The sequence below is a fragment of the Rana temporaria genome, chromosome 1 (assembly GCF_905171775.1).
Source record: "Rana temporaria chromosome 1, aRanTem1.1, whole genome shotgun sequence".
Taxonomy (NCBI): Eukaryota; Metazoa; Chordata; class Amphibia; order Anura; family Ranidae; genus Rana; species Rana temporaria.
The window spans coordinates 184,762,416-184,783,196 of NC_053489.1; the positions used below are offsets into that span (position 1 = coordinate 184,762,416).

Genomic DNA, 20,781 nt, shown 5'->3' on the forward strand with positions numbered 1-20,781 from the left:
GATTGTTCATTATGTCCTTTATTTGAGATTTTGTCAGACCACATTGTTGGGGTTTGGGTGGACAAGGTGCTCATTAGCTGTTGCAGGGCTTGTGGTTTGTCCTGGACCTTTTTGGTCAGTAAGGTTATACTGTATGAGTTGGGTTTGCTGTTTTGTAGGTGGTCACAGAATAACAGTGCCCTCTTCTGAACTGCATCACTTAAGGGAATGTGCCTAGCTCAGCCCAGCAAGGATTGTTGGAGGAGGTGTTTGCAGCACTCCAGACAGAATATTTCTGTTGGGCTGGAGTCCTATGTAGGTTGTGCTGTGTAGGTGATGGGGCCCTATACTTCACAAGTAGGATCTCTCGCTAACTTGCTTTCCATCTCCTAACCCCCCTTTTTTTTTTTTCATATGTGTATTTTCAATAGCATATGCCCTCTTCTTTGCTTAGGCCCCTTTCACACTTGTGCAACTTGTCTTGGGACTGCAAAGTCGCATGACAAGTTGTACCCCATGATTTCCAATATCTGTGCCACTTCAAAGTAGTCATGGCAAAGTGGCATCAAAATCGTGCGACTTTCAGGTCGTACAAGTGTGAAAGGGGCCTTGGTTATACATCTTCTCCACATAATGTTGTGCAGTTTCCACTTTTCCTTATGATGATTATTTTTTCACAGATCTGGAATTTGGCAGCAAACCGTCTTACCTTCCTGAACTCTTTCAAAATGAAAATGTCCGTTATTGTAGGTGTCACTCACATGACTTTTGGAGTAGTTCTGAGTCTTTTCAACTACATGTAAGTGCCCTGAGTATAATCTCTCCCATTATGTCACTATACCTAATGGCCCTGAGAAACAGAACTGTTAGACATTTATTTTATAAAGATGTGTAGTTAACTATATACAGTATTTTTGCCTTCACGGAGTTGACTGGAACCTTTTTCAGCAAAGCTTCATGCCTTCCCCTGACACCAAGGTGAATACACCATAACAAAATGGGGTGGGGTGTTGAGGTTCAATACAAATACAATACAGTGTCCCCTTCCTTTGCTCTGTGACTGTAAAACAGTAATGAATCGGCACAGGGTTTTTATAAAAAAATGTAAGCCTTAAGCTTGGATGATCTCCAATAGATGCATCAATGTGCAATAGGGAGAGCTACAAGCACATTGCTGCCATGCTACAAATAAAGTTTCTTTATAAATAATGTACATCATGTAAATTTAGGTTATACTGAACATCCTGATATTTATGTTGAAGTCCAGTCTAAAAAAAAACATATCTTTATTGTACAATACAGGACACTAGAGGCAATTTTTATAGACCATAGTTTGTACGTGACATTACCTTAAGGTAATGGAGCACGGGCAAAAGCTTTGCTGGGTCTGCCCCCTAGTATCTCTATATAACTCTGCCCAAACTGTGAGGTGCCTTTTTTGCTATTGTGATTGGATAATGGATGCCTTCTCCTCTTGGAGAAGAATTTCTTCTTACTTTTCCCCCAATTTGTTTGCCTCCCTTACTGAAACTTTTATCCATATCTGACACCTTATGGTCTTCATTGCTTATTAGCAGTTTCTCTATCGGTGACCCTCGTGTACAACTTGGGAACTGTACCCGGGCTGCAGGGCCGAGCTGTAATGTTTTACTTCAGGCATTTGATGGAGTGTTCGGTGCTCACCTTGGCACATGAGCAGCTAGCCACAGAGTGCTGTACATGTCCAGGGCCTTGATGCATTCCTATGGCAGACCCGGAAGATTCCTTTTGAGGGTGGTCACAATGATGGGGAAGCCTGGACCCTAAATAGGTGACTAGTGATGTGCACAAGGTAAGACCGGATTTTCTTGTATCCTTATAGATACCAACTCCTTGCACACTTTTTCCCAAACCTTCTCTCACTATTTAGCATAATGGTAAAATTATTAACAACTATTGTTAAACTGGTAGAGCTTTAAAGTGGATGTAAACCCACTCTCACCCTTTCTAAACTACTGCCATAGTGCTGATCTATAAGGATATACAGTACAGACCAAAAGTTTGGACACACCTTCTTAATCAAAGAGTTTTCTTTATTTTCATGACTATGAAAATTGTAGCTTCACACTGAAGGCATCAAAACTATGAATTAACACATGTGGAATTATACATAACAAAAAAGTGTGAAACAACTGAAAATATATTTCATATTCTAGGTTCTTCAAAGTAGCCACCTTTTGCTTTGATTACTGCTTGGCACACTCTTGGCATTCTCTTGATGAGCTTCAAGAGGTAGTCGGCTGGCGCAGCACCCCATCACTCTCCTTCTTGGTCAAATAGCCCTTACACAGCCTGGAGTTGTGTTTGGGGTCATTGTCGTGTTGAAAAATAAATGATGGTCCAACTAAACGCAAACCGGATGGAATAGCATGCCGCTGCAAGATGCTGTGGTAGCCATGCTGGTTCAGTATGCCTTCAATTTTGAATAAATCCCCAACAGTGTCACCAGCAAAGCACCCCCACACCATCACACCTCCTCCTCCATGCTTCACAGTGGGAACCAGGCATGTAGAGTCATCCGTTCACCTTTTCTGCGTCGCACAAAGACATGGGGGTTGGAACCAAAGATCTCAAGTTTGGACTCATCAGACCAAAGCACAGATTTCCACTGGTCTAATGTCCATTCCTTGTGTTCTTTAGCCCAAACAAGTCTCTTCTGCTTGTTGCCTTTCTTTAGCAGTGGTCTCCTAGCAGATATTCTACCATGAAGGCCTGATTCACACAGTCTCCTCTTAACAGTTCTAGAGATGTGTCTGCTGCAAAGGGTGGCTACTTTGAAGAACCTAGAATATGAAATATATTTTCAGTTGTTTCACACTTTTTTGTTATGTATAATTCCACATGTGTTAATTCATAGTTTTGATACCTTCAGTGTGAATCTACAATTTTCATAGTCATGAAAATAAAGAAAACTTTGAATGAGAAGGTATGTCCAAACTTTTGGTCTGTACTGTATATGCCTCCTGCATGTATCCTTACCTGTCAAATGTTTCCCCTCTGTCTGTTATATAAACTGAAAAACTGCAGATTCTGTGGGTGGATCTGTTGTCTGGAGCTCTGTGGGTGGAGTCGTGATATCAGTAGGCTCCCCACCCTCCTCTTCACTCCCTTTGTCAACATGCATTTTTTCCTATATATTCCTTACACTAAATTCTGCTATGATAACTAACATCCAGTCAAAATCCAGAGAAGTAACCACATGACTTCAGAAAAGGAGTGGGGGTGGGAATTGAAAAATAATGCCTTTCTCCAGGCTAGTGAATCAGATATGTAAATAACCTATCACTCACAGCAAGGGGGCGGAACGGACTAAGGTTTTTCTCTGTAAGTCCGTTTTATTTCACTGAACAATAAAAGAGGATTGCTCAGAGCTGGATTAACTCTGTGTGGCAAGACTGGGCACAAATGATAGAAAATCTTATACTGTACATTGTGACATAAAAAAATAAAATAAAATTTTATAACACAAAATAACAATATAATTCCAAATTTTTGGTAACATACAAATTATGATATTACTCTGAGTAAATAGATACTAAACATGTCGCACTTGAAATGTGCACACGCCCGTCTAACTGCTACAAACTAAGGTGCATTAAATTATCCATAGACGGCAATTTAAAAGCCTTTACAGATTACCACTTTAGATAAAACACAGGAAGTCTAGTGCGAGAATTATTGCTTTCACTCTGATGTTCGTGGTGATACCTCACCATGTGTGGTGTAATCGCTGTTAACGCATGTGTGTGGAAAGTACACGTGTGTTTGCCTTTGCGCATGAGCACGGGGGCAACGAGGGCACTTTACTATTTATTTTATCTGTCTCTCTTTAAATTGTGTTTGATAAACTTTATAGCTATCCCAAGGGATGAATAACATGACACTCCTGTCCTTGAATTCTGAACATACCACTAAGCACAAGATGCATTGGTATATTCAGTAGTCAGATTCCAATGGAGTCTCCTTTGACCAAGCCATTTGAGACTTCCTGTGGGGAGATTATTGCTCTCAGATCCCCATTTCTTAGTCTATTTAAGGAGCTTAGTTCCACAACCTAGAGCATTTGCTCTGTTTTTACCATCACATGTCCTCCCTTGCTTTAGCCTTCAGATTTCACCCCAAGCCTCTTTCTTAAACTTTCCATTTCTGACGATCGCCAACTTCCCCGTTTTCCTGCTGGAGTGACTGTTGCTTATTTCAGAGTCATGACTTTGGTAACGAGTGACTTGATTGCAGATTTTGTATTGGAAACGATTGCCTTAACCCAGTTCCCAGGGTTCCTTTCCACTACACCTGCAGCAATTGCCTGCCCTTCTCAGTTTTCGTACCTTGACCTATGGCGTCAGGCGTATTCCTGATATCCCTAGTTCCAGATATTCCCTCATTGGCACATTTCATCTTTCACGTTGGATGCCCCCCCCTTAAATATTCATTCATGCGGATTTATTTACCCTTTCTCTGTAGTCTCTGGTAGGACCAATCTTACAAATGGTGTGATGGGGACCCTCACCCTGACTTCTCTACTGGTACCTCGTTCTCTACATCCTTCTGCCTGATCCTGCTTACTGCATGCAAATTCATACCCTGATGGTCCTGGTCAATCATTATATATCCTCTCCCCATCTCTTCAGACTTTGCAACTTTCTGCTGACGATGGCTCTTCCTTGTCACCTGCAGGCCGTCGTTACCAAGCTAAGCCCTACCTTTCTGTTTTGATGAATTTCCCTTCTTTTGGGATCTTTTATAAATGCACATGCTTTCCTCTAGTTTCCTTTCCTTTTTCTTTTCTTTCCTTTCCTGTAAATTCCGTTTCTTGAAATACAGGACACATGTCCTTCACCTCTCTTCTCTGTGATTTCTTTATTGCTTCCTAACAAAACTGCAGACTCAGGGAGTGGGCAGGGTTATACGGGGATACTAGGGAGAAGACCCAGCAAAGCTTTTGCCATTGTCAAATCACCTGAAAGTTGCGTCATATACGGTATATGAATTGATTCCAGTGTCCTGTATTTTACTACAAGATATGTAGTTTACCCTTTGGTTAAAAAAAAAAAAAAAAAATTCTGCTGTTACAAATTATTAAATCTTAGCGAGTACTGCCTCCTGGATCACTGCTTGTGATATGCAATTTACGTTTTTTTATTGAGAGCCTTCATTCTACTTCCAGTGCTCTGACAGTGTCTCCTACACAGCAGCGGTCTTGTTTGTCCACCCCTCCCATTCTCTTGCTCAATCGCAGAATGCTTTGTATTCTGTGAACCATTTTAAAAAATGCAAAGCGTTCTGCGAATAGACAGGAAAATGGAGGAGAGAACAAGATGGCTTATGTGTAGGAGAGTCACAAGTCTGCTTTTGGAGCACTGGAATTATAGCAAAAATATATACAATTGGTGCTCAATAAAAGGGTAAATTCTAAATAAAGGGTAACGATCCAGTAGGCAGCATGCACCTCAGCGCCTGAGATTTAACTAGTTGTAACCCAGCAGATTTTTTTGTTCATCTTTAAATGTAAATGTTTGCTTTCGGTTTTGGATGAAATAGGTATAGAAATAGAAACACTAATTGTCTATCCTAGTTGACATCCCCACGTGTCAGTGGTTGACTGTTTTGCAGTTGGTCATCAGGATAGAAAGTGAACAGAAATGTTCCCTGTTGGAATATGGCAGAATAAAAAAAAAACACAGGTTTTAGCTCTAACCTTCTTCTCTAGCAAACTTCAAATAAAATAAAAAAATGCTTGCATTGAAATTTAAATGTTTTTAATAAATGATTTGTTTTCCCTGCATTTAGAATTAAATGAAACAACCTCCTCCAAAAAAATCTCTGCTATACTTTTTCTCCAGGCACTTCAAGAAGAAATTCTGTGTGTACCTGGTCTTTATTCCAGAGCTTATATTTATGATGTGTATCTTTGGTTACCTCGTCTTTATGATTATATTCAAGTGGTTGGCATTTTCTGCAGAGAATTCCAAGGATGCACCTAGTATTCTCCTTCACTTCATTAATATGTTTATGTTTACTGGCGCTGGCAGTGATGGCAAGAACAGGAACCAAGATCTCTACCCAGGACAGGTCAGTAAATTTTGGAGCTCAAAACCTGAATGTAACAGTTGCTGTAAATCTGGGCGTAGACGGGTATTTATTTTTTTCCGCTTGGCATGTCTATTAGACAGAAGTCAATCAAATAGTCGACTTCTGTTGAACAGGGTTTGCCACACACACTTATCAAAATTCGACCAGTCCCTGCTGGGATGGCCACACACGAAATTCGCCCAGTCCCTGCAGAATCAAAATTTTGATCAGTCGGCTATAGCCAATAATTGCTTGCATTACTGATTCTTTGAATGCGTGTGCATCACATGTTTACTGGTGTTCCCTTTTGAATTCTATGAAGCCAAAAATATCTGTCTACATTTAGAAAGAAAGCTTGTGTATTTTTATGAGAGTAAAGCATAGGGAGATTGAATGTGTGAACAGGGACAAGTAGAAAGAATACGCTTGTTCATGTTCCGGTGTAGAAAAAAAAACGTTGGCCCAGATTCTCGTAGATCGGGCGTATCTCTGCAGCGGCGTAACGTATGTCATTTACGTTACGCCGAAGCAAGTTTTTCATGCAAGTGCTTTATTCACAAAGCACTTGCGTGTAAAGTTGCGGTGGCGTAGCGTAAATCACGCGGCGTAAGGCCGCGTAATTCAAATTCGGCGGGTAGGGGGCGTGTTTCATTTAAATGAAGCGCGTCCCCGCGCCGAACGAACTGTGCATGCGCGGTATGTAAAAAATCCCAGGGTGCATTGCTCCAAATGACGTCGCAAGGACGTCATTGTTTTCGACGTGACTTCCAGCGCCATTCACGGACGACTTACGCAAACGACGTAACGTTTCAAATTTCGACGCGGGAACGACGGCCATACTTAACATTGGTTGCGCCTCATATAGCAGGGGCAACTTTACGCCGGGAAAAGCCTAACGTAAACGTCCTAACTTTACTGCGTCGGCCGCGCGTACGTTCGGGAATTTGTGTATCTAGCTAATTTGCATACTCGACGGGGAAAACGACCGAAGCGCCACCTAGCGGGCAAAAAAAAATTTTGCAGTTAAGATCCGACGGCGTAAGAGCCTTACGCCTGTCGGATCTAATGGATATCTATGCGTAACTGATTCTAAGAATCAGTCGCATAGATACGACGGCCCAGATTAGGACTTACGACGGCGTACATGGCGTTGCGCCGTCGTAAGCCCTTTGAGAATCTGGGCCTTTGCTTATTTGGTTTGTGCAGGGTCTTTACTTAAATTAAGTCATTCAGTTTCATAATGTATGCATAATTACCTTGGCTTGGACAGCAGGAGTTGCATAGGCCATTTTGGTTCTTTAATGGGTAAATCCTCCCAAAATGAATATTACAAAAGTCTCCTTCCTTACCTCAACTTAACCCTTAGCCATTATGAAGTTACATATTTGGCCCTCACTTCTCAAGGTGACTTTACTTTAATGTAAAAGATGGAAAGCATTGCATAACTCCCTGTAAGGATATCTGTAGAATCATTGAAAAGAGAGTATTCCAATGGAAGCCAGCTGGTCACAAAAATTGCATCAAACAAGTGTGTACTGACAAAAAATTACAGAGCAACTTTCAAATGTAAGAGCATCAATTGTGTATGACATGGTAGATGCATGTCAAAATACAGTATTTATTTCTAGCCATTATGTAAATGCTCTATAACTCTCTGTATAAAAAAAATTGCTGGTTGGTAGTGTTATAGACTACATGAAAATTGGGTCTCCAGGAAAAGATCAGATAAAATATGTTTGATACCGGTGATCTGCCGAGCTGGTTCCGGCTATCGTGAAAGTTCCTGCGCAGGCGCAATCTGATCTGCCGAGATGGTTCCGGCTAACGGGAAAGTTCCTTCAAGGACTGCGCAGGCGCAAACTTGGTGACGGAAATCTCCAAACCTCGGCCGGCATCCAGGGCGACGTGGATTTCGAGGAAAGTGGCCAGTCGGCCTCACGTCCTCGCTCCGCTCGCTCGGCCTCATGACTCTTTTTTTTAACATCCTCCAATCCACGGAGATGTTAAAGAATGAGCCTGGATGCCGGGTGATGTTCGGAGATTTCTGTCGGCAAGTTTGCGCCTGCGCAGTCCTTGAAGGAACTTCCCCGTTAGGGGAACATTAAGGACAAGTTGACGGCAGTTAGAAGCCATATGAGCACAATGTCTTGTAATGAAAATGGCTCTGTGTTTTTTTTTATTTTTTTTATTTTTTTCATTTTAACATGAATTTGCCTGCCAATAGGGTAAGGGAGTACCGTGTTTTAAAGCTGTTGAGGTAGTTTGTGAAAGTCTTTTGTTTCTCTATCTAGACTGGTTTCCAGATATTCCTTGTGGTTATTGTGTTCCTCTGTGTGCCTGTAATGCTGTTCGGGAAACCCTTGTACCTGTACTGGCAACATCATGGAGGACAGACCTTTGGGATTTATAATAGGGTAGGTGTTTTAATTTTTTATATGTATTTTTTTAATGCATTTCTATTTATTTTTTTATTCAGTTGAACGAAGACTAATTAAAACCTTTGCTGTTGTGACAAGTATTCTACAATTTTTATTATATGCCAATACAATAAAATTTTCACTCACATTTCCTATCCATAACACTCCATATAGCTTTAAAGCTTTGTGCAGTACAGCGCTGTCAGGTAGGGTTTGGAAACCAGCTTTTTCTCTGGTGCATTTAAATAAATCTTGTCACTCCCCCACACTGGCTGCACAATGATGGGGGGAAAGCCGCAGACCAAAGAGTTTCTTTAGCACTCTGCTCGCTCCTCCCACAAGTATGCTCTTTTCACTGTCAATGGTTTTGTGTGACGCTTCTTTCTCCCCCCCCAGTCTGCAGCACTGTTATCACCAAGAGTGAAAGTGGAAAAAAAAGTGACACATTTTGGATTGTCAGCAGAACAATAATAGAGGGGAAACTAGTTCTGTTGACGACCAGGGATTTCCTCTCATTTACTCTCTTGCTATGGGACAGGAAGTGAAGACCAATCTCCCCAGTTATATACATTTATTATACTGATTTGAATATACTGTATACATGTTCATGTCTCCTTTTATTATTCATAATGATTATTCTCTCTGTAGAAGGGATACGCATTAGTGCGTCGAGGCAGCGAAGAAGAGTTGTCTTTGCTCCGGTCACATGACTTGGAAGAAGGGGAAGACCATACAGGTCGTGAGGTTCAGCGGGACAGAGAAAAAGAGGAGGTGGGTACATGTTTGATTTAGCCCAATGTTGAAGGAAAAGTATAGTGTCACCTGCGACCCCCGCGCCTCTGGCCAAATGCGGTACCGCACACCCCATTAGCTTGAATTCTGCTTGTTTTGCGAGACTACTCGCAAACAGAGTCGGGATTTAAAAAAAAAAGTTGGTCATCTTCCAAAACACTCGTTAACCGCGTTACTCGTAAACCAAGGTTCCACTGTGTTGGGGTGTGTGTGTGTGTGTGTGTGTGTATATAGTGTGTGTGTGTGTGTGTGTATATATGTGTGTGTGTGTGTGTGTGTGTGTGTGTGTATATATATATATATATATATATATATATATATATATATATATATATATATATATATATATATATATATATATATAGTAGTATATTGTCTTGTATACTGTTATAGACTCTTTACTAGATCGTTTGAGGTGTGGCTGTATCCCATTGTTCTGTTTGTGTCTGCCTTGGGAGCAACCTATTATGGATACAGCACAAAGGACCAGTGTCCAAGCAGGTCTTGCTAGGATGGTATGATTCTGTCCACTGGGAACTCTGGAAGGAAGAGCTAGCCGTGAGCAGCGACACCAGGGAAAAATCATCTTTCCTCCTTCCAGAAAAGGTACTGGTCGTAGTAAGAAGTGCGAATGGTGTTTTTTGGGAGACAACCGCACAAGGAACGGAAAGCTGAGTTAACCAGGCTGGTCCAGTGGAGAATGCAGTTGGACAAGAGCTACAGAGCCCTCTGGTATGTAGCCCAAGAATGCCCATGGACAGTGGACGATGCCCCAGCAGAAGGCTTTGGCTTCGGCGGCCTGGGGCTGTTATTACAGAGGCTGTCTGATGACCCTGACTTTTGGAGCAATTTGGAGTGGCGTTTGAAAGAAATCTTGGCATACAGAGAATGGATGCTGAATGTCTCAGAAGTTCCCTGAGCACAGGAAGATTTGGAGTTTCTAGCCAATCAGGAATGGGAGCTGGCGATCGCCAAAAGATGGGTGCTAGATTCTGCTCAGCAGCATGTCTGGGCTCCCTTTGCCTGGTACTATCAGGAAACACCAGCTGTTGGCTCTGAAATCCTGGCTGAAGAATCGGCAATGTGGCACAGTAACAGTGCGCTTTGCCCACCTGCACCCGCAGCTATGGACGCAGAGGTCTTACGGCGGATGCAGCAGGTGCTGACTGACCTTGACGATCCTGTTTTTGCACGGGACAAACTTGGATGGAGGAATGCATCTGTCCAGCAGCCAGATAAGGGTATGGGAGATGGAGCGGAGCAGCTGGCTCATCTTCCTATTTGCAGTTCATGGGCTCAGGAGAAGATGAAGCTGTCCCCTTTCCCCAGCCACAGATCATAGAAAGTATGAATTTAATCAACGTTTCATTGAAGGATGTAAAACTTACTGAAATTCAAACTAAAAGTGCTAACAGGACAGAGCTCTGCTAGCTGCTGCCCAGCACCAGTAACCAGGAGATGGTGAACCTCTATCCCCAGACACCAGTTCTAGAGACTGGGAATTTAATAGACTTTTCTGCTGAGGAAGAACAACCTGGTGATTCTCCAGCAGAAGAGCTGGCATCAGGGCTTTGGCCTTCCTGAGAGAAGAGTCAGCCGTCCTTTCTCCCACAACACTGACAGGGACATGGGTATTCCTGCCAGCAGCATCTGTGGAGTTACAAGAAACTGCATTTGCAGTGTTGATACTTGTATTGAAGCATGCCTCAGTTTGTTTCCTCTGGGCAACAGGACATCCCCTATTTTTGTTATTTTCCTCTGTCTGTGTGCTTGTTGCAGAATCCTCCCTGTCTGGCGGTCAAGGCATCTGGCTTGCCAGGCTAGCCCACATGGAGGTCCCCTGTGATCTGTCCTACCTTCTGCATTCCAATAATTTGTAGATTGTGGTATGGATACACAGGCTGATTTCTTATGTTTACATGACCATTTAAGACTTCTCTGCTCTCCCATGCAGCAGACTTATTTATGGGTATTATGTCGTGGCATGGTTATGTTTGGTCTTTTTCTTTCTTTTAGAAGTTCTCTCCTCCTTCAGTTTTTCTTCTCAAAGGGCTTCTAGGTAATGTAATATGTGTCTAGCTTTCCACGGCTTGATAGTCCTTTTATATTGCTGAACCTACCTTTTATAACATTCTATTCCAATGGATCACTGGGTGCATTCTTTAAAGTGGTTGTATAGTCTTCTTCTTTTTTTTTTTTTTTACTTTTACCTACAGGTAAGCCTATAATAAGTCTTTCCTGTAGGTAAAAAAAAACTTTACGGTTTAGGAGATATTCCCCTTGCAATGAGACGCTGACTGCAGCGGCGCATGCGCACAGGAGATTCTCGGCTTAAGGCCCGGCAGACGCCGGACCTTGCCGGAAAGAAGTCTCATGCGCGGAAGTGACGACATCGCGGCTTCAGCCACTCACATCGCTGGAGCCGCGATACCCGGAAGACACGCTGAGGCTACCTCCGCGTGCACCAGGTGAGTGTCAGACGCCTCGTTCTAAGGTAAGTATTTCATAATGAGCTTGTATGCGGTGCATACTAGCTCATTATGCCTTTTTGCCTTACAGGGGTAAAAAATGTTTTTTAAATAAATTGTGTCAGCGGTATACAACCACTTTAATGTTTTGTACCTACACTTTTCTTTGTTTCTCTGACAAATCAAATCCAACATAAATGATTGAAAAACATATGGGAAGGCTAAATCTGGGAAGTCAGTTGAAACTAAACTCTGGGGAAATTAAAAACCTACCCATGCATAGGGCTTTCCCCACACTGCAATTTTTTTTTTATTTTGCTTAGGTTACCAGGAAAAAATATGTTTTACTTAAAGCGGAGTTACACCCAGAAATGGAACGTCCGCTGTTTGAATCCCCCCCCCCCCCCCCCGGTGTCACATTTGGCAGGGGGGAACAGGGGGAAGGGGGGAACAGATACCTGTCAAATCCAGGTATCTGCTCCCACTTCCGATGAAAGATTGCCGCATATGTGCGGCGATCTACACAATGTCCGGCAAATTCTCCTTTCCCCCTCCTCCCCGATGTTTTTCTGGAGACACACAAGTCCCAGAAGACGGCAGGGATCAATCAGAATGCGCAATGCGACATGCGCAGTAGGGAACCAGAAGTAAAGCCGAAAGTCTTCACTGCCTGGTTCCCTTACTAGGAATAGCGGCGGCAGCACCCAGGAGTCGATTCGAAGATCGGCTGGGGTGCCCACATTGCAGGCTCCCTGGACAGGTAAGTGTCCCTATATTAAAAGTCAGCAGCTACAGTATATGTAGCTGCTGACTTTTTTTTGTTTTTCCACAGGCGGAGAATATAACAAAATAAAATATATAATATTTATTGAAAATAGTACATGGTACATATGAAGCATTAGGAAGAATTAAAAAAAAAAAAAAAAAATATATATATATATATATATATATATATATATATATATATATATATATATATATATATATACACACACACACACACCATATAAAGTGAGCCCCTGTGCGTCAACGTGTTTCGCTGTTGAGCTTCGTCAGGACACATTCAGGGTTTGTTGGAAGAAAGAAAGAAAGAAAACAGGTCTCGCTATCTTATGGGAGGATAACAGCCTTATCCACAAGATTTCAAAGTATTATATTCAGTGGGGTAGCAAAGAATGATCATAAGAGCCAGTGGGGAGAGCCCCACTGCAAGAGTAGTTTTTTCTGTTCCCTGGTGTTCAGCTATAAAGACAAATACCTATGTGCTAATTGATGTAATGTGAATAAATATATTTGGAACGTCACGTGTTGTTTTGTATTGGTACTGATCTTCTTTGTTTTTCAGTTTGATATGGCAGAGGTATTTATGCATCAGGCCATCCACACAATAGAATATTGTCTGGGATGTGTTTCCAACACAGCTTCCTACCTGCGACTTTGGGCTTTAAGCTTAGCACATGCCCGTGAGTATCTTAATTTTCTTTGGGGATATTTAGGAAATGGGGAACATTGCATAATGTGGAAGGATGTAAGCTGTAATTTAGGTTCAAAGTGCAATATGCTTTACTGCTCCACAGATAACCTTGTTTAAATCTTTCTATATCACACTGCTGAAAACTGATTTTCAATTAATAAATCTGGTTGCTACATATTTGAACAATTCCTTCTGTACTCCTTTTGATTTATGTTGACCTAAACTTTAAATTATTATATATGTGTATATGTGTATGTGTGTGTGTGTGTGTGTGTGTGTGTGTGTGTATATATATATATATATATATATATATATATATATATATATATATATATATATATATATAATATTTTATATTATATTATATTGCAACCACTGGCTATTAATTCAGTGAGAAAAGTGCTGACTGATGAGAGTATTTGAAAAGTATGAAGCTACAGAGGTGGGCGGGAGAAATCTCCTGGAGGGGGAGGGCAGGTGTGTTGATGAGGTCAGCTAGTGAACTACTTGCAGAGTCTTAACAGTTTTCCCAACCTAAGGGACAGGTCAAAAGAAGCATAGGAGTTTTCTCAACACAAACTGGAGGCTGAGGTAAGGCCAGTCCAAGGACATATAGAAAGCCCTTTTCTCTTCTGCAACAGAGGTAGGAGAGTTGGGGGGGCAGGGCCTAGCTGTGGCTCAGTGTCTGAATGCTAGACTTGGGTGCCCCCATAACAAGTTGCTTGCTGTGGGGGCACTTGTCAGAAGAGGGGTGCCAGGAGCACCGAAGAGGGACCCGAGAAGAGGAGGATCTGGGCTGCTCGGTACAAAACCATTACACAGAGCAGTTAAAGGGGTTGTAAAGACAAAAATATTTTCCTCTTAAATTAAAGTCTGACAGTAGTTGATAAAGTAAAAAGTTATTGTTTTTGCATTATAACTAGTTTGATACCTGTTGAAATCGAGCTGTTTTATTCACCTCCGTCACTCCTGAATCATTATTCTCACTGACTTCCTGGTTTGCGGTGCGCATTCATTCTTGCTACATCACGGCCTAATGGGAACTACAGTTTCCATTAGGCTTAGCCTGTGAGGAATAAGAGAGCATCTTCACGCAGGGCTGTAGTCATAGGGAGGGGGTAAGAACATTCTGCTTTCCACCATGCAAAACGGCTCAGATGCTGGTGGAAAGCAAGAAGAGGAGAGACAGGAAATGGCATTTTCAAACCTGGATTACTGTATTTTGGAGGTCAAAAGGAAAAACGAGGTAAGTGATATTTAAATGCTCTAGGTTACAGCAATCAATTGATCTAATAAAAAACGAACCTTTAGTGTTCCTTTAAGTATGACATGTTGGTTCTTTTTAAGAAGAAAATTAGACTTTAGTATCGCTTTAATTCTTATGACTGGGTTATGAGCGCTCTGAACTTATTCTCTCTGGAGAAGAGACGCTTGAGAGGAGATATAATTGTAAATTTACAAAAACCATACTGGTGACCCCACAATGGGGATAAAACTTTTTTGCGGAAGGGAGTTTAATAAGATACGTGGCCACTCAGTAAAATTAGAAGAAAATATGTTTAACCTTTAAACTGCGTAGAGGATTATTTTCTGTTAGATGGCAAAAATATGGAATTCCCTTCTTTCACAGGCAGTGGTTTGAGTGGGGGGCATCGATTAGTTTAAAAAAAATGATTAGATAAGCACCTGAATGTACATTTTTCTCTTTGAATGGTGGTAATCCACCTGGATGATTGCTCCGTCAATATTTCTGCAAATAGGACTTTCTTATGGTGGTATTTGATCACCACTGGGTTTTTTATTATATGTAAATGAAAAAAGACTGAAAATGTAGAAAAAAAAAACCCAAATAATGTTTTCTGCTTTCTGTTATAAAACATATCCAATAAAAAAATTCATAAATTTAAGCCAAAATGTATTCTGTTACATGCCTTTGGGGGGGGGGGGGGGTGGAGACATCCTATTAAGTGTATTTTAATTGGTTTGTATGAGTTGTAGTGTCTACAACTAGTGTGTATGTATGTATGTATGTTATATATGTGTGTGTGTGTATATGAATTTATATAGCTATAGATGCTATTCTGGTAATGGCGGTGATCAGCGACTTTCTCTGAACATCCGTCCTGAATGCATTTTTTTGCTTTCCAAAAAATACTTCTAAACTCGACTGCCTAGAAACAACTATAAACGACCCTGTGTACATGTACCTATAAGATAACATAGAAGAGAGTTCAGGGGCAGCTGAAAAAAAAGCCCAACTGCTCCTAAATGTCAGTTTACCAGCAGCAGTATACATGAGGCCCAATACAGTGATCCAGATATAATACTGTACTAGTGGTTTGGAAGGAGTTATCCTCAAGGGCCAATTAAAGGGTTGGCTGTGTGCCTAACAAGTGTAATGTGCTGTGCTCTTACAGCCAGGTCATTGTTCTGTGTGTTTGTAAGCACAGAACTGTGAGTGTGATTAGACACAGCTGATCCAGCATGTTTCAGCTGAAATCATTGGCTGAAACCTGCTACCAAACTTGTGCGCAAATTGTGTTTTTTGATCTTATAATTTCCATTGCGGTAGCATGTCTAATTTGTGGATTGTAGGTCTTCAGGGCTGCAGAATAGAATTTTTGTTGATTCCTTCTCTCTGCTTTCTAACCCTCAAATATCTGGCGTATCTTGTGAATCTTCACCTGGTTTTTCAGGTATGTTAGTGGAAGGTAGTTGTACTACCTTCCCCTAACCCTGAAATACCTGAAGGACCAGGAGAAGATGCACAAGATTTCACTGGGACACCAAAAGGTTTGAAGGTTGGAAAACAAGGAGAAGGCATAAAGAAAAATAATATTTTCAGCCCTAATGCCCTACTACCCTTAAAACCAATGCATTAGATATTCTACCACAATCAAAGCCATAATAGAAAAAATTGAGCAAAGTACCAAAACGTATTATAACTACCTTACCCTGTCCCTGATTTCTTTTAAGACTGGGGTTGGCAAGTTCACAGAAAAAAATGTAATAATGTGTTTTAGTGGAGTTGACCTTCTATATTGAGTTTTTGCTAGGTAAGCATTAACATTGAACAAGTTTTTCTGGGTTTTATTTCCTATGCAGTATTTTGAAAGCCCAGAGTGATTCATTTACCTATTTTTACATTTTTAAATTGCAGAACTATCCGAAGTGTTGTGGACAATGGTGTTGAGGATGGGCCTTCGTATGCCAAACTCCATTATTGGCGCATTTCTTCTGGTGTTGGCTACAGCTGCATTCATAGCATTGACCATTTTCATTCTTCTTGTCATGGAGGGACTTTCTGCCTTCCTACATGCAATCCGTTTACACTGGTGAGTTGCTTTAAAAAATATATTTTTGGCCTCTAGACAGTTGTCTATGCATATTGTTTTAAACATTTGCAGCTAAAAATGTACCTGTGATGTTATAAACCTAGAAGGAGCCTTTGTTAAAGTAATCAGGGCTGGAATCACTTAGTCTTACATTTGCTTTTTCCTTTTGGGAAGATTTCCCTTCACCTCTTGTCCCAAAGACACAATGGGAGAGTGGAATTTTTGTGTCTCAAATGAGGGGAAATTTTGGAATTTCCCATCATTTTCTGTCTAAGTGACCATAATCTCTCCCCAGGGACACAGACAAAAATAAAAACCTGACACAGGCTCTACTGTAACCACTTTCTCGTTCCTATTCTAAAGTGTTAGCTGAAGCATTAAAGTACAAAATATTGATTTCTTCATATGGCTAAGTTCTACTGATTAGATCTATAGTGTCTTAAAGAGGAGGTCCAAGAAAAAAAAATTGAAAGCCAGCAGCTGCACATACTGCAGCTGCTGGCTTTTAATAAATGGACACTTACCTGTCCTGCTGTCCCTGGATGTCGGCAGTAGGGTTCCCGGCGTGAAGCCAAAAGGCTTTTGGCTTCACGCTGGGAACCCTACTGCGCATGCGCGAGGCCCCGCTCCTCTCTATTAGCCCGGCGGGCCAGGGGAGGAGGAGGGAGCCCCGCGGTGAAGTCGCGGCCGGACAGGATACCTGTCAGACAATTGTGGCACCAGAGGGGGGGGAGAGGTCCGATGAGCGGAAGTTACACTTTAGGGTGGAGCTCCACTTTAATTATTTGTATACCATATTTAATGATGAGCTCTTGGTAGCCTTTGAGCATGCAATGTACTTATTCATTCTTCATGCAAAGACCAGTGATTAACAGAACAATATTTTCTTTATTTTACAGGGTGGAATTCCAGAACAAGTTTTATTCTGGTGCAGGATACAAATTTACACCTTTCTCTTTTAAGCACATGTCTCTCCATCTGGAAAAAGAATACTTTCCATAGACTCATGCTTCCATTGTTCTACAAACAGATTTGATATAAATAAGAACCATCTGGTGCCATTTTATCTTGCTTTATGAAAAAAAGCTAGGTAAACAAAATTTCAGCCAAAACTTTTTCTTCATTTTGGATGCAGTGGGAAGGGGTTGGAACATCTGTTTTTATTACTGTCCTTTTTGGCGATATTTCCTCTTAGTTCTTGTCCTGCTGTCATTAGGTAAAGAAGAATTAGGCCTCTGAATATGAAATTGGTCAAAACAAATATTCTTAAAAAGAAGAATGTAAACACCCACCTTTCCTGTTGCCCACATCATGGAAACACTTGGAGTAATTGTGCCCCAAAGTCTTCCAACAGAATTGACACTTCCTGGCGTGTTGATTTCCTGAGTCCGTCGCAGCTCTCGCTGTGATGTGCAGATTCGCAGGAGGAACCATTGAGTGCTGTGAGGGGCTCAGGAGTGTAGGTTTCCAGGCAGAATTATTTTTTTTGAGTGGAGCAGGTTTAAGCAATTTTCATATTCATAAAAGAGTTGCTGTAATGTTTTAAGTTATCCCATTGGAGAAGGTGTCATCGGGAGACTAGCTCAGGTGAAGACTTCAAGAAAAAGCCAACACAACCTTTTCTGCTGTATCCCAGTCTAGATGAATGTATTTTTAAGTGTTAACTGCCTAGAAATCCTTTGAAAAAATTCTAAGCAAAAGGGTTAACACATTGTACAACTACTGTTAACGTTAATTATTTTTATGGTTAGTTTCTCCTACAATTTCCTACCTCTCAGAAGTATTCTATGCTCATTGACAGATGAATTTGTGTGCTTTATCCTTACAAACTGTATTATAGAAGCTTTGAAAGGTATCAAAATTTAAACAGAACTTTCAAATTTCTGATATTAAAAATGTCAGTGGTAAAACGTTAATTATACTAATACTATACTTGATAATTTAAGCTGAGAATGAGATATGAATGTTGTTATATATTTATAAGAAGGTTAAAAAGATGTAAAATAATTCAGATGTACAGTATTTTAAAATTTGAATCTTCCTACTAAGGTGGACAAATAATTAGATGTCTGAAACTATGTATGTTGCTTGTGCAACGTTTACATTTTTTGACATTTGCATTCTTTTAGCTGATTGAATTTATATCCTTTTCATTTGGGCACTTTGTAAATGATATGTTACAAAGAATAAATACTTCATCGGTTTTGACACTTTTAATGTTTTTCTGTCATTCAATTTGTGCCATTTCTCCGAAAAACTAAATTGTAACATATAAGGTGGGATGGTTAAGTTTCATACTGTAATAAAGTATATAGTAAAAAAACAGTACTGTGTTCTCATGATGAGATCCATTTTAACAAGTAACATTTAAAGAAAGGCATTGTAGATAACTGGTACAGGGGGTAGTGATGTCTTTTCAGCACCCTTTTTAACACAAGGTCAAATACACAGTTTTGTACTACCACTATGCCAAAACTGTGGTATGGACATGATGGAGGAAGTTGTGTTCATCAGGTAATAGTATTCGCATTACCACAAAAAGTATTGGAGATGCTGAGACTCTATAAACAGGCAACCCCCAAGTTACAAACCTCCGACTAATATATGTCTCGTACTTGAGAACGGAGGCAGCGTTACGTCACGCTTGTCCCAGAAACCACCAGGTGGCCATCTTGCTGCTCACTGATTGGAGTTACCCTTTTTAAAAGGTACGTGTTCCAACATACATACAAATTCAACTTAAGAACAAACCTACAGTTTTTTGAAGGACGGAGGGAGGAGTCTAGAGATGGAGCGGTCAGTGTGGAGGAGCGGCTAGACGGGATGCCCGCTCTCCAGCTATGCCCCGAACCTACGCTGAACTGAGTGAGAGCTGGACCCCCCGCTCCCTCCGCTCCCCCCGCTTCCTCCACTAGGCGCGGGTGCCCCCCTCCCCCCTCCCTCCCTCTCCGGAACATAGCTCCTGGCCGGCCGCTCGGAGCAGATCTGCACGGGTCTCCCTCTGACGGCTAACCTGACACGTGGGCGGCTTCTCCGGCTCCCTTGTCTCTCCCGGCTGTTAGGCTGACAGGCTAGTGGCGGCGCTGCGTCTCCCTCGTCCCTCCCGATTCCTCTGGCTGATAGCAGCAGTGCTGCGTCCAGGTGCTACTTCTCCCTGGTCTGCCCAGACCCCCGGAGCGTGCGAGGGGACGCGCTGTGGAGGCGCGCCGCGCGGCTCCGGGAGGGGGGCTCGGGGGGGGGGGGGGACTGACAAGCACATGCAGTGCAGTGCTGACATGCAGTGCTGGGAAGGCTCTGTAAGCTCCGTAGCCCTGCAGCCCATTGAAATGGAGCACCAGTCCTAGACTAAGAGGACTTAGCCTGCAGCTGACTTCTCCATCACAGCCACAATAGTAGGTGGGGAAACATCCCGGAACCTACTACAACAGCTGGTAAGCCCCCCTATCAACCATTGGACCGGTGAGTACACACTACGAGAGCACTTCAACCATTGAAGTGGTGAGTACAAACTCCTTATTAAAAAATATATAAGAACTATTAAAAAGAAATATATAAACGGGTCACTGCTCTCTGTGGAGAATGATAAAAGGATGGGACTGTGATGATGGCATGGAATAATGTGACATGAGAGCCATGAGTTCAGCACTGCTTTCTTTTTTTTTTTTTTTTTTTTTTTTGTGTTCCTGTAAGGAGGTCGGTAACCCCATAGTTTCTCCTGTGGCCCCCTCTTGATACTTTCTTTCTTCTTATGGGGATCAATAAGTGAACAAGATACACGGAATTGTTTGTACTATATTTGGTAGATGGACACTGGAGTCGGATAGAAGAGGGGGGTCAGTATACATGTATATGGCGCTGAATGGTTCTGAATATCTTTATATAAAGTTAAAGATAAAGGACAGAAATGTTACAACAACCTTAAATAACCTTAAATTGCGATAAACGAAACATCAAAAACCATAACATAACGGTAAAAGTATCGGTAAAAGTATTATACACATTGTGGGTAATCTGACTACAGAGCCAGGAAAACCCGTAGGAGAAGGTTTCCAAGATATACGGGCGCTGGAGACGGGGAGGAGAGGGGAGTACACACCTATCACAAGTGCAAACGGATTTCCTCCGGAACCGCTCTAAAGTGACATAGTTACAACTTTGGGGCAAGGATGACCACAAGGGGAAAAATAGTGAAAGGCGGGGCAACC

The 20,781-nt window shown here is 41.7% G+C and overlaps 1 protein-coding gene across 1 annotated transcript in view; it reads left to right on the plus strand.

Moving 5' to 3' along the window:
• ATP6V0A2 (ATPase H+ transporting V0 subunit a2) overlaps positions 1–18,793 on the plus strand; it is a 96,890-nt gene extending 78,097 nt beyond the window's left edge. Inside the window, exons 14-20 of the mRNA XM_040347335.1 lie at positions 660–778; positions 5,862–6,090; positions 8,382–8,504; positions 9,156–9,278; positions 13,113–13,230; positions 16,402–16,576; positions 17,476–18,793. Of these exons, the coding sequence (XP_040203269.1) occupies positions 660–778; positions 5,862–6,090; positions 8,382–8,504; positions 9,156–9,278; positions 13,113–13,230; positions 16,402–16,576; positions 17,476–17,578 (990 nt within the window). The 3' untranslated portion in view covers positions 17,579–18,793. The remainder of the gene's footprint in view (positions 1–659; positions 779–5,861; positions 6,091–8,381; positions 8,505–9,155; positions 9,279–13,112; positions 13,231–16,401; positions 16,577–17,475) is intronic.
• Positions 18,794–20,781: the final 1,988 nt, after the last annotated feature.